This window comes from Pinus tabuliformis, chromosome 4_2 (genome assembly GCF_031772625.1).
Source record: "Pinus tabuliformis cultivar Carrire ecotype Pingquan chromosome 4_2, CPIR1, whole genome shotgun sequence".
NCBI lineage: Eukaryota > Viridiplantae > Streptophyta > Pinopsida > Pinales > Pinaceae > Pinus > Pinus tabuliformis.
Genome location: NC_142304.1, coordinates 716,614,242 through 716,627,705, shown reverse-complemented (window position 1 = coordinate 716,627,705; position 13,464 = coordinate 716,614,242). Strand labels below are relative to the sequence as shown.

Genomic DNA, 13,464 nt, shown 5'->3' with positions numbered 1-13,464 from the left:
AATATAATCTAAGATGGATCTATGCCATTCTTAAGATATATATATATATATATATATATATATATATATATATATATATATATATATATATATATATATATATATATATATATATATATATATATATATATATATCTATATATATATATATATATATATGGATCCAAGGGATGAGAGGAAGCAAATTGACTAATTATAATAGATTAAATATAGTGCATGATTTTTTAAAGTTTTTCATTTTTTATTTTCTTTGACATGATTGATCCAAAATATAGGTTTAATACTTTACAACCAAATAAGTTTTTCTAATTTAGATAATTTCTTAAACACAATACAATGTGATCAAATTTAAGAGAGAGTTGGGGAGGGGGTGGAGAGAGGGAGCAAGATGGTGAAAAAGTTGGAGGATAGAGAGAGAGAAAGAGAGAGTGATGGGGGGGGTAAGAGAGAGAGAGAGAGAGAGAGAGAGAGAGAGAGATGGCATTGGAGTGGGAGAGAGAGGGAGTAAAGAACAAAGACATAGAGAGATAGAGGTGGAGAGAGAGTAAGGGAGAGAGGAGAGGAGGGAATAGAAAGAAGAGGAGAGGATAGATATAGAGAGAGAAGGGGAAGGGAGAGAGATGGAGACATAGAGATGGAGAAGGACAAGGAGGGGGGGAGATAGTGATAGAGTTGGACGGAAGAGAGAGAGAGAGGGAGAGTGATTTGGGGGGGAGAGATAGAGGGAGGTGGGAGATAAGGGATAGAGAGGAAGGAAGATAGAGATGAGGAGAGAGAGATGGAATTGGAGGGGTAGGAGAGGGAGGGAACAAGAAAAACATAGAGGGAGAAAGGTGGAGAGAGAGAGGGGGTGACAAGGGAGTCATGGAGAGAGAGTGAGGGAGAGAGGAGAGTGGGAGGGAATAGAGAGAAGGATATAGATAGAGAGGGAGAGAAGGGGAAGAGAGAGATAGACAGAGAAGGGTAAGAGAGGGAAAGAGAGTGTGTGTATGCTTCGGGGGTGAGATAGAGAGAAGGAATAACAAAGAGACACAAATACAAATATAGATATTATATAATATTATATAACCAACCTAGATCCATATTAACCTTATAACTATCAAGTGCTGAGAGGGATCCAATCTCTCGAGGTGAAAACATTTCCTAAAGTTTTTCACTAGAAATTTTTTTTTCACCTCGACAGATTGGACCCCCCTCAATGCTTGATAGATCTGGGGTTAAGATGGATGTAGGTCGGTTAATATGAAATTAAAGTAGTTTTTATTTGATATTATAGTCTTAAAAAATAACATTTCTCTTTAAATTAATTTCAAATTAGATCTAGATCCAATTAGATTCAATGAATAGATTTTTAAAAAATACATAAAATAATTTTTTTTATTAAAAAATATATTTTAAAATTACAAATTATTAGAGATACATAGTGAAAATTTGGCTCACCTATACACCATGTGAGGATGAAGAAGTGTTTAGGGAAGGATAACCTTTCAACCAATCTTTAACAACCTTTCAATCCCCTATCACTTATAAGTTTAGATTGCTTAACGCAATTAAGATGACTAACATAAAAAAACTGATTCATATTATTGTAGTACTTTTTAGGTAGTTGTATTTTTGTTCTTAGACTAAATTGGTCCTCCATGTTAGTTATTTTTAGTTGTATTAACTAGTCACATATTTTAACCCGTGACTAAATTAGTGATTTATGTTAGCCGTTTTTAGTTCGGTCACTTAAGATTGCTCATTTTTGGCAGTATTTCACTTGGAAAAGCTGTGGTGACTAACTTTTTTAGTCACCCAGTCACTAATTTCTCATTTCTAATAGTGTTAGGTTGGTCAAACAAGTACCTCAACCCACTATGATCACTCATGAAAATGAACCTCCTGCCAAGAAGATTATGTCTCCACATATTTAATGCAAGAACGTTCATTTCCAACTCAATATCATGCATCATTAGTTCTGCTTGTGCTCATTTTGTTTCCTTGACTCATAACATACTAACTATCCTTCCTGCATCAGGACTCCACCAAGTCCTTGCTTGCAAGTATTTGTACATACCACAAAATATTTATCTAGATCTAAAATCTTTAATACTGGAGCATTTGTAAGGAACTCCTTCAATTTCTCAAAACTAGGTACACATTCCTATATCCATTCAAATTTATTTCCTTTTCACTACAAAGATGTAATAGGATAGGAAATTCGTGAGAAGTTCCTAATGAACTACATATAATAGCTTGCTAACCCTGTAAATGATCTGACCTCATCCACATTCCTAGGATTTTCCCACTCGATGATAGCTCTGTTATTTTCCGGAGCCACTACTATACATTTCTTGGAAACCACATGCCCCAAGTAATGAACCTTTGTCTAAAACAAATTGCATTTACTAATTTTTCCATACAACTAATGTTGTCTTAGAAATCTCAACACTACTGCCAAGTGCTTTTCATGCTCTTTCTCATTCTTAGAATATATCAATATGAATACTATTAAAAACTTGTCCAGATAAGGACACAACACATTATTCATCAAACACATGAAAGTAGCTGGAGAATTGGTCAACCTAAAAGGAATCACAACAAACTCATAATCGCTATACCTGGTCTGGAAAGCAGTCTTATAGATGTCCTCTTCTTTGATGCTTACATGATGATATCCTTATCTCAAATCAATCTTCGAGAACACTACTAGTCCCTTCAATTGATCAAACAAGTCATCAATCCATGGTAAAGAGTACCTTTTCTTCATCGTCACCTTGTTCAACTGCATTTAATAAATGCACAACCTAAGAGTGCCATCCTTCTTCTTTACAAACAATACTGGTGCACCCAAGGCGACACACTTGGCCTAATGTACCCCTTGTCAAGCATTTCCTTCAACTACAACTTCAATTCCACTGATTTTGGAGTGCTCATCCTATACACTACCTTTGATGCTAGTGCCTCTCTAAAAATCAACTCAATAGAGAATTCCACTTCCTTATGAAGCAGTAACTCTGAGATCTCTACTGCAAACACATCCTAAAATGGCTGCAAAATCGGATACCTCTTCAAGATTTCTACATGCTCAACATCCTTCCTTTTATCACTATAAATATGAACTACAAATCATACACATCCTTTCCTGCTATTTCACTTTGTTTTCATAGTTTTAACCATTCTCACTGATGTAGGCTTCTTCTTACCCTGTAATATTCTTTTTTCTACATCATCATCCAAGTACTCAATAACCTTCTCATAACAATCCACCTTAGTCTTATGAAGGTAAAACCAATCCACACCCAACAACATATTGTATGATCCCAACGAAAGAACATATTTTTGATGCGTTGATGTAAACATACCATTCAACCCAAATGCATAAGATCTCACCCAATGATGAACTCTTTTCTTGCTACCTATAACCAACTGCACCAACCAAGACTGTGCATGCACTTATTTATTCAAGAAACACTTATCCACTAGTTCAGGACTGAAATAACTATAGTTAGATCCAAGGTCAATCAAAATCTTGATCCTAAATCTTACCTACCATCTCATTAATAGATGCATGATGATCAACCTACATTTTTTCCACAGAAAAATCCAACCTTCTATTAAAAAAAGGGTTACATATAAAATGCAAGAAATTCGAAGAGACTTAAAACCACCAGAGAAGGGGAGAAAGTCTCATTCGGCTGCCAAATCTAGCTCGTTGTGTAAAACTCTCAGCAAGCCAATACATGAAGGACGACTCCTCCAGAAAAAACACGCTTCCCGGGAACATAATCACGCAGGAAAAAAATGTAGAGAGATTAGTTTAAATACATTAACATCGAGAATCCACAGTGAATGCTTGAAGGATTCTCGCACGCCAGAAAAGTAAAGAAGAGAGAATAGCTTCCTGGGCCTCCATGATTAAGGAAAACAGCCCAAGAAACTAGAAGAAATTCTACAGAAAGGTATGGTAGCAAAAAACAAAACAGATCCAGACAAATTATATACAAAGATCGAAGAACTGATGAAATTTTTTTAAACAAAGATGGGTCATTCGACAGATCGAACCACCCCATTTTCATCCTCTAAGATAGACCACGACCCCATATCAAGCTCAACACCTACTTTGGAAAGGCGATCAGTGTTGAAATTCCTTTCCCGAAAGATATGACTGAGGGAGATTTCCATGAAACGACTCCTGAGGCGAGAAAATTCTTTAAACAGGGGAATTAGAGTAAGATTGTTGCAGCGCTGAGCCCCATTAAGCCACTTCACAACATTCATTGAGTCCTCGAAAATGTGAGCTTCTCTCACATTTCTAAGAATAAGCCAACATAGAAGGAGATGTAAGGTTTTCAATTCTGCAAAATTATTGGAGCCCTGTCCCAGACCTATTGATGCTTTAACAACCTTCTCCTTTGAAAAGTGGATGATAAAGCCTGGCCCGCAACGGCCATTGATATCCGAGGCCCCGTCAAAGTAAGCCCACGACATAGTATATCTGATGGATTCTTGACAAATAGCTCTGGAAGTAGATAGAGCTTGAGGAACATGAATACTTTCATAAAAGACAGCTCCTTCTACGGTGAGTCTTCTAATAGGGAAGACAGAATCCTTAAAGATAACTTGATTCCTAGCAAGCCATGTCCCCCAGGTGATGAGTAATGGAATGGTTCTTTCTCTGTCATTTGAAGATTCGTTCCACCACCTCTGCCAAGCATCTAAGAGCCCCTACCCTTCCCACCTAAAAGGAACATTTATCAATCTTAACATTTCAGTCCATAGGCTGGAATTAAATGGGAAAAAGAGGAACATATGCTAAACTGATTCGACGCTGTCTTTACACAGGGGGCACCTGCCAGGACCAATCCTACCTCTTCTTTGAAGAAAATTCCAGGTAGGAACTTTCTGGAGTAGGACACACCAAAAGAACAATTTTGATTTAGCTGGCCCTTTTAACTTCCATAGCGATTTAGCCCACCAATATGGATTCTCCCATCCATTTTGAGACATCATCCATTTGTATCCTGACTTTGGAGAATAAAAACCATTCTGAGAAAAAACCCATTTAAGCTCATCTGGTGAATCAGAAAGCCTGACTGAGGAATTGAGGAGGTCCCTTGTATACCAGTCCCATTCCTCCAACTAATCATCGTTCAAATTTAAAGCTCTTCCCTGAAACCACCCTTGACTCCAGATGGTGGAAGCTTGAGGATCAACCACCTGATTTAAAGTGTATAGACCCCTATCTTTTAAAGCTGAAACCAAACCCTGAGATAGAGAAAATCTCTCTAAATAGCCCATCCAGGGATATCTACCCAACCTGATCTGAGTTCTGTCTCCCACACTCCAGGCCAATCCCTTCTCTATGATATTAACAAATGTAACCACTGCTTTCCAGACCACTGAGGAATTTTTGGAGGACTTTTGTGACAGTCTGATCCAATCTAGCATTGATAGAGGATCAATGTATTTCCTTTTAGACACAGAGGTCCACAGATTCTCAGTGGAAATGAGTCTCCAAGCTAACTTTGCTGCAAGAGATTGGGAGAAACAAGCGAGGTTTTTAATACCCCAGCCTCCCCACTCTTTAGGACAAGCTATTTTGTCCCACGTGATCCACGGGATAACTCTCTCAGACTTGGACCCCACCCACAGAAATCTGCTGCATAATTTCTCAATTGAGTTTAAAATTCCTTTGGGAACCCATGTCAGACTAGCCCAGTAGACTGGGATTGCCATCAGAACAAATTTAATTAAAACGAGCCTACCAGCCCTGGAAAGCCACTTGTAACTCCAATGTTTCAGTTTGGATTCCAGTTTTGCAAGGATCCAATGCCAATCTTTTATCCTATAATTGTCGGGCTTCAGAAAGAACCCCAAATATTTAAAGGAATCCTCCAGTGATTTGACTTCAAAGTTCAGGACCGATTCCACCATGCGCACCAGCTCTTTAGACAGACCTGAGCAAGTAAGTGTAGATTTTCTCTCATTTAAGCAAAGACCAGTAGACTTTAGAAAGAGGTCCAAGATCCTCTTGAGCGTCCTACAATACTCGAGGCTACCATTGTTGAAGATGATTATATCATCCACGAAGAGGAGGTGAGTGACCCAGAAATTTTGAGCAACTTTGATTCCTTTGAGAGTCCCTTGTCTTTTTTCTTCATGGATCAAGAGACTGATACCATCTGCTTCCAGCAAAAACAAAAGGGGATAGAGCGGTTAGCCTTGGTGCAGGCCACGTTCAGGGCTAAAAAAACTGGAGGCTGCACTGTTAATCAGGACAGCTATGGATGAAGACGAAACATAGCTCATAATCCATCTTACAAAATCATATCTGAATCCCAGATGAGTTAACAAAAGTCTAAGGTGCAGCCAGTTGATTTTGTCATAAACCTTAGATAAATCGATTTTCACAACGACTCCTTTTTTTCCCCAACTTTAAGACTGTGAAGTGTTTCTTGAGCTACTCCAATAGCTTCATGAATTTTTCTGTTGTCTAGAAAGCCAAATTGCTCAGGGGAAATGTTTCTAGAAAGGAAGGGTTTTAGCTTGACAACAATAATTTTATCGATAATTTTATAAACACAAGTACACAAAGAAATAGGCTTGAAATCGCTAAAAGAAACTGGAAGATCTGATTTGGGTATGAGTTCTAGAAAAGTGGTATTGAAAGGTTGATAGATAGAACCTGAACGCCTGGAATCTTCCACGACATCCACTAACTCATCTCCAATGAATTCAAAGAAATGCTGGAAGAATTCGATAGTCCAGCCATCCGGGCTCGGGCTTTTGTCCCTTTGCATCGATTTAAGGATGCTTTCAACCTCCTCTTTGGAAATAGGTTCCATGAGGGAATCATTTTCATCCTCCTCTATGAATCTTGGAAAAATCTGGGCAACCCTAATAACTTCTGCAATAGAAATGTCATATGGAGCTTTAAAAAGACTCTTGAAATAATTGACCCCTACTGAGGCCAAATCTTCGAAAGAACATGCCATTTAACCGTTGTCTTTCTTCATTTCCCAGATTGTATTGGAGTTTTTTCTCCCTTTGGCATAATTCTGAAAAAACTTGGAATTTTCGTCCCCTGCCTGCAACCAGATCACTCTGCTTTTTAAACGCCAGCTTTGCTCCCTGAGCTGAAGAATTCTCCTTCTTTCCATCTCCAACTCTTGAATTCTAGTTCGAGACTCTACTGTACCATAGCCCTTTCCTTTTGGATCTTCAAGGAGGGCAAGTTCAGAGTTAAAAAGATTCATGGATTCTTCTTCCTTCAACTTCTTTTGGAGAGCCCAATGTTTTGAGGTGGCCTTCATCCTTGCTAAATTGTCCATAAAAACCTGACTTCGATTCTCACCTTCATTGGAAACATCTTTCTTCCAAGTGTTATGCAATAGACTAGTGTAGGAGGCATCCAAAAGCCAAGAAGAATTAAATTTAAAGGGAGTACCCGGCTTAGTGATATCTCCCTTCACTTCCAGGAAGACAAGTAAATGATCCGAGAGACCACCATCACCAACCCAATGTTTGAACGCCTGTAAACTTTCTGCCAGCGAATCACTTATCAAGAAATGATCTAGTTTCTTCCTGATCCAATCATCTCCTATTCTTTGATTCCTCCATGTGGGCCACAACTTTAAAGGGGAAACATCCACCAGGGGAGAAGAGGCCAATTTTTGTTGGAAGAACTTAGAAAGGGGATCTACTCTGGCATTGACTCCCCAAGATTTAGGCAACCCCAAAGAAAAATTGAGGTCTCCGCCAATAATAAGATTTGGATGCGCCAGAAAAGACTTTTCAAAGAAGGAGTTCCAGAACTTCTCTCGCTCCATGATAGGACCATAGATATTGAGGAAAAGTAAGGGAATGCATAGTTCGTTTGAGAAAAGTTCCACAGCCAAAACGTTTTCTGATCCCCAGGAGGAGATCTCACGCAACACCTTCACGTTAAAACCCAAAACCACACCTCTCGAGTGTCCATTCGCATCAATTGCATGAAAACTCCAACCCGGCAGAAGCTTATAAAGACAACCTGAAATTTCTTCCCCCTTCCCAAGAGTTTCTTGGAGAAGAATAATGTCAGGTTTGTTGGACCTGACCAATTCCTTCAGAGCTAGTTTTTTGGGTAGACTAGCTAGACCCCTGTAGTTGTAGGATAAAATGATCATCTGTAACTCTCAGGTGGTGAATGCTTTGCTCTAAGCACCCCTAGCAGAGACATCTGTTTCCCTCCAGCAATATCAATGACAGCCTTCAACTGTGCCTTCGACAAATTTGATTTCCTTCCTCTTAGCTTTCTCGAACCTATTGACCCCTCATCTAACTCCAGACCTCCTACAACTGGGCCTTTCCCTTTCCTGATGTCTAAAGGTCTTAGGTTGTAGTGGGGATCATGGCCTCCAACTCCAGGAGGAAGAGAAGAGGCGTGAACCATGGCAACAGAGGACTGAATAGGAGGAGATGGGATTGTCATTTTAACACTATCTAATGGGGCTAGACCCATCTTCAGATTTGGCATATCATTTGAGAGTTTTCTACAGGACCCACCTCATCACAGCAAGAACTAGGAAGGGCATTAGAAGAGAGAAAGGAAGAGGATTGGGGAAGAAGTGAACAAGCCTGAATCGACCCATCGATTATAGGGACGGCTGAGATACCAAAAGAAGAAGGCGGAAATGATATAGATTCACTAATTGCCACCCCAGGCTGTTCATTTCTAATTTCCCCCACATGCTCCAGACCCAACTCCTGAACGCTTGCCAGGGCTTTGAACTCCTTGATCTGAGCCTCTTCCTTCTGAGTGATTACCTTCTTATTTTCCATTTCCTCCAGTTTATTCCCATTTTTCCTCTACCTTTGACGACGGCGATGTCCAAATGGGCACTCTCGGGCTAGATGTCCATAAAAATGACAACGATGACATCTAAAAGGGAGGTTTTCATAGTCTGGAGTCTAAATAAACTCTAGACCACGATACTTCAGGAGCATAACATCCACCAAACCTTCTCTGGGATTTAAACTTACCAGAAGGCGAGCAACACTCCAATCATGAGTGTGTAAATAAGTTTTGTCTGTGTCGAGAAACTTACCCAGAGTGTTTCCGATTGAAGAGAAGGTTGAGTCAGTCCAGAATTGAATAGGAAGACCCGGTAATTTGACCCAAACTAGAAACTCCTCTGTTTTTTCTTTCTGGGCATCGAAAAGGGGCGACCATTTCCTGAATAAGATAGGCCTCTTCCCTAGACTCCAATGCTTTTCCAACACTCATTTGACATGCTCCTTTTGTCCAAACGGAATACAGAACCAACCTCTATCAAGAATCTTGATCTCTTCTAGCTAACCTGGAGCATCTTTCCATTCAGCCTGAGCCCATTCCTTGATGAAGGCAGCCGAGAACTTTCTTCCACGTACTCTACCAACTAAGAAGGTTTCTGAGGCTTCCAGCGCCTGGTCTATATGGATATCCACTCCAAAAACACAGCTAGGCCTCTCCTCCTTTTTTCTGAAGAGTTTGGACTTCTTCCTCTTTCCACCCACTACCTCCGTCTTGGCTTCTCCCTCTGCTGCCTCAAACAGCTCAGAATGCCTTTCAGACAGAAAAATGTTACCTTCATTTAACTCCACGGCCATCCTAGTTACCCCAACAGCCGAAGCTGAGACCTGGCTTTGCTTTTGTCCCTCTTCTCCGGATCCGTTCGACTCCCCTCCAGCCTCTTCTTTGGACATGGACCTTGTTAAGCTGGGAACATTCCTTTCAGCATCAAATTTTTTTCAGATATCTGTTCAAGGGCGTCTTGATTCACTACTCCTGCTTCCACTGCCTTATCCAAGATACCTGACTTCACTGCCTTCTTCGGAAAATAATATAGCAGGTTTTCCTCGGACACATCATGTCCCCAACAGGAAAGGAGATCTTCAAATGCAGTTTCTAAACCCACTGACTCACTTTCGTGAGGCCACTCCCGCGCTTCACATAATCCGGAATCCATTCACGACGTAATGATAGCAATAAACTACAGACCCCAGAGGCTTCTGACCCACAGCAACCAGCTCCCGAACCTCATCCATGGCCGCCAAGATCCACCGCATGGGAAACCAGTTCAAAAAACCCCTGTTCGTCCATGGGCACCCAGGGAAACCTCATTTTACATCAAAAAATGAAAAAATCTTCTATTGTTGTTGTAGTTGTGGACGATTCATGATCAACCTACCTATTATCAAATGTTGCATAAATCTGGGGAATACTCTGTCCAAGATCCCCAACTATTTGTGCCTCCTGATCATTGTAAGTTTACGTCTTCCACCTTGATGTTGTGGATAATCTCTCCTGTGATGATCCTTGCCACAAGTCCAACACGGCAAAGGCTTCCTGCAATCACCCTTGTTCTACTCCTTAGACTAAAATCCATATCCTCTATCAATTGCATTGAACTTCTTGTATGGTGCTACATTCTATTTTTCATATGTATCCTGAGGTTTTCCTCTCTTCTTAGCCCACTTTCATTTATTCTTCTCATTATATTTCCAATCATGCTTAGAACCAGTTGTGCGCTTCATTTGCTCATAATAGTGCTTCAACTTTCTGATGGCTTTGTCCAACGATCTAGGCTTAACAAACTCAATCCTTTCTTTGAATGATACCGAGAACACACCAATGAATCTATGAATATTTTCTTTCTCCTCCTTAAGATAAGGTACATATCTCAATAACTCCAGTAATTTTCTAGTATCCTCCTCATCAGGCATAGATCGCATCTTCAACTCATAGAAACCATTTTCCCTATCACCATAGTATCTTTCATATATATACTTCTTCCTAAAAATTCTGTCGAACTCACTCCAAGTCAGCTCCTCTTCTCAAATTCCTCTAATATTCTTCAAATATTCCCACCCAATGTACTTTTCCTTTAAGACTAAAAGTAACTATCCCTGGTTTCATATTTTATGAATAATAATGCAATCTGAAAAATTTATTGATCCCAAGCAACCAAGATTTTTCATGTTTTGACTTCTTCATTTCTCCATCAAATGTAGGAGGCTTTTCTTTCTTTAACTCGTTTGGAAAGTACTAATTATCACTCCTCCTATATGGATGGTGATAGTGATGACGATGTTGTCTCTCTAAACTAGAACTAGAATAGAACCCACAACTGTCAGGTGTATCGAAGAACCTACCATTGATGATTGTGTCATCCTTTTCAAACTTGTATCCTAATTGAGAGCTATTTCCATATGCCCCATTGGTCCTTTCCTCTTATCCATGATTGATCCTAAGAAGTCTTCATCTCTAATAATATGATAGACTCTAAAGAATCACTGCATTAACCTCTACTTGATTATCTTATCCCCTAGCAAGTCTTTCATGTGATTGAATGATTCTGTCATTATTTTCCTTACAACTTTTAATCTCTACTTTCAATCTTCTCAATGTATCTTCTACATCAGGGGAGTACTCATCACGATGTTGTTCATATGATCTATAGGGAGAGTAATGTGAAATATAGTCCACCATTTTGCATGTCATCATTTGTACTTCCTACAAGCATCCCATGTCAGATAAACCAAATATAAACATAATCAACATACCTCACGTAAGTTTAGGGGAGGCTACCTTGTCTACAAAATCAATCTGAATTAGCACAATATATATATATATATATATATATATATATATATATATATATATATATATATATATATATATATATATATATATATATATAATGAAATAAACATATCAATTGTCATAACATAACGACATCATCAACCTCAACACGACGACATAACTACAATAATGACCTCATCCACGACAACCATAACCATGACAATGCATGCATAAATTCCACATAAACATTAACATGCATGCATGACAAACACATTCGACCCATCTAGTCCAAGTGCTTGAACTTGAGATCTCTGATACCAATCTATAACCACCCTTCCCACATTTACCTAGTTTCACTGTTCTGCTAGGGTAAACATGAGACGAGGAGTTACTATGACATGACCCGACCTCCAAGCATCAGTTATGAAAGTGGGGTAGACAAACTAACCACAAACATACAAATAACCTCATCTCTCAAGGATATAGGATACTAAAGGGCCAAAGAACCAACCCAGGTGACCAAACCTTGAGTTGGGGCTCCTTTTCACAAAATTTAACCCCCAACTGCATGCTTGACAGGGCCTCCATGTGGTTATAATCCCCAATTGCATGCACAAACCTACTTGGGAGTATTTGTGACCCAATTTGTCTAGTTCAAAAGGTGTAGTCCTGAGATCTGAGCCTAAATTCTAGGTTAGCCTCTAGACCACTTCCTAGAACTTCCTGAAACTTCTCAAAATCAATAATGACATGACAACAATGCTAAACATACAAACTTGAAGGAATAACTTGACATAGATTTCCTAGAACATAACAAACATTTTCTCAAACACATGCATGAATGCATATCTAATCATAAAAGTCTGAGATCCAGCTAAGAATAATTGAGAAATCCCTATGCCCTCTCCACATAGCTGCAACAACACTTATTATTCTACACATTCACCAACTGATTAGTAGCTAAACAATTACTAGCAATAATCATAGAGGAGACACATCATATGAACAACATATAACCAAAAAATAACCAACATATAGACCATGTCATCCCAACCACAATATCACCAACAAATTACCAACAAATATACATGAATCACAATAGGATAATAACTCTTATTAACATATGAAATTACCAACCAAGTAAGGGACTTCCATGTACCACCCGACCATAAATTGGGCTAAACCAATTATCTCTTTTTTCCAATCACCCCCCCACCTATTCCAAGTGTGAATGATGGATATCATGGAATAAACCAAGAAAAACCGAACCAGGTCTTCCAGAGGCCAAACCACCTCAACCCTCAACTAGTGATTCCACCTCACGGTCGTACATCACTCACACCAACCAAATCAGTCTCTACCCAAGTCCAAGGGTCCAGGAAATAGTAACTCAACCCAAAACCTTCTAGGGCTCTAGAGTGTTTGTCCAACTCGGCTCCAAGACTAGTAAGTCAACCCACCAAGGGCTCCAAAGCATTTTTCCAACCTAGACTTTAGGACTAGTAACTCAACCCAACTTGTTCTAGGGTTTCAAGAGAATTTGTTCCAACACACATCCATAAGGAATTATGAGAACCAACCAGGAAACAATCAAGTGGAAAAACCCACAACACCATGGATACCTAGGAAATTTAAAGGCAAGGCTAAAACCATTGTCAATCTAGGCAATCCTCCATACCAATGACACAACTTAACTATCTAATCACATGCATATACCAAGCATCCATAAATAAGCAAAGAAATAACACATGAAACTTGTTACCTCCAAAGCATTTCCACTATAGTTGTTGATCCACATGTTCCCTTGTGCCTTCTTGGTTTCCCTTGCCTTCTTTCTCTAATCGATATAAAAACTATAGTGCTCCAAGCATGATCCA

General features: G+C 39.3%; 2 protein-coding genes across 2 annotated transcripts; both read right to left on the bottom strand.

Moving 5' to 3' along the window:
- Positions 1-4,029: 4,029 nt before the first annotated feature.
- On the bottom strand, positions 4,030-4,473 carry LOC149171550 (uncharacterized). Its single transcript, XM_089426019.1, has one exon. The coding sequence runs from the start codon at positions 4,471-4,473 to the stop codon at positions 4,030-4,032; it is 444 nt and encodes a 147-aa protein (XP_089282145.1).
- Positions 4,474-6,980: 2,507 nt separating this feature from the next.
- On the bottom strand, positions 6,981-8,150 carry LOC149171549 (uncharacterized). Its single transcript, XM_089426018.1, has one exon. The coding sequence runs from the start codon at positions 8,148-8,150 to the stop codon at positions 6,981-6,983; it is 1,170 nt and encodes a 389-aa protein (XP_089282144.1).
- Between the last annotated feature and the right edge of the window lie 5,314 nt (positions 8,151-13,464).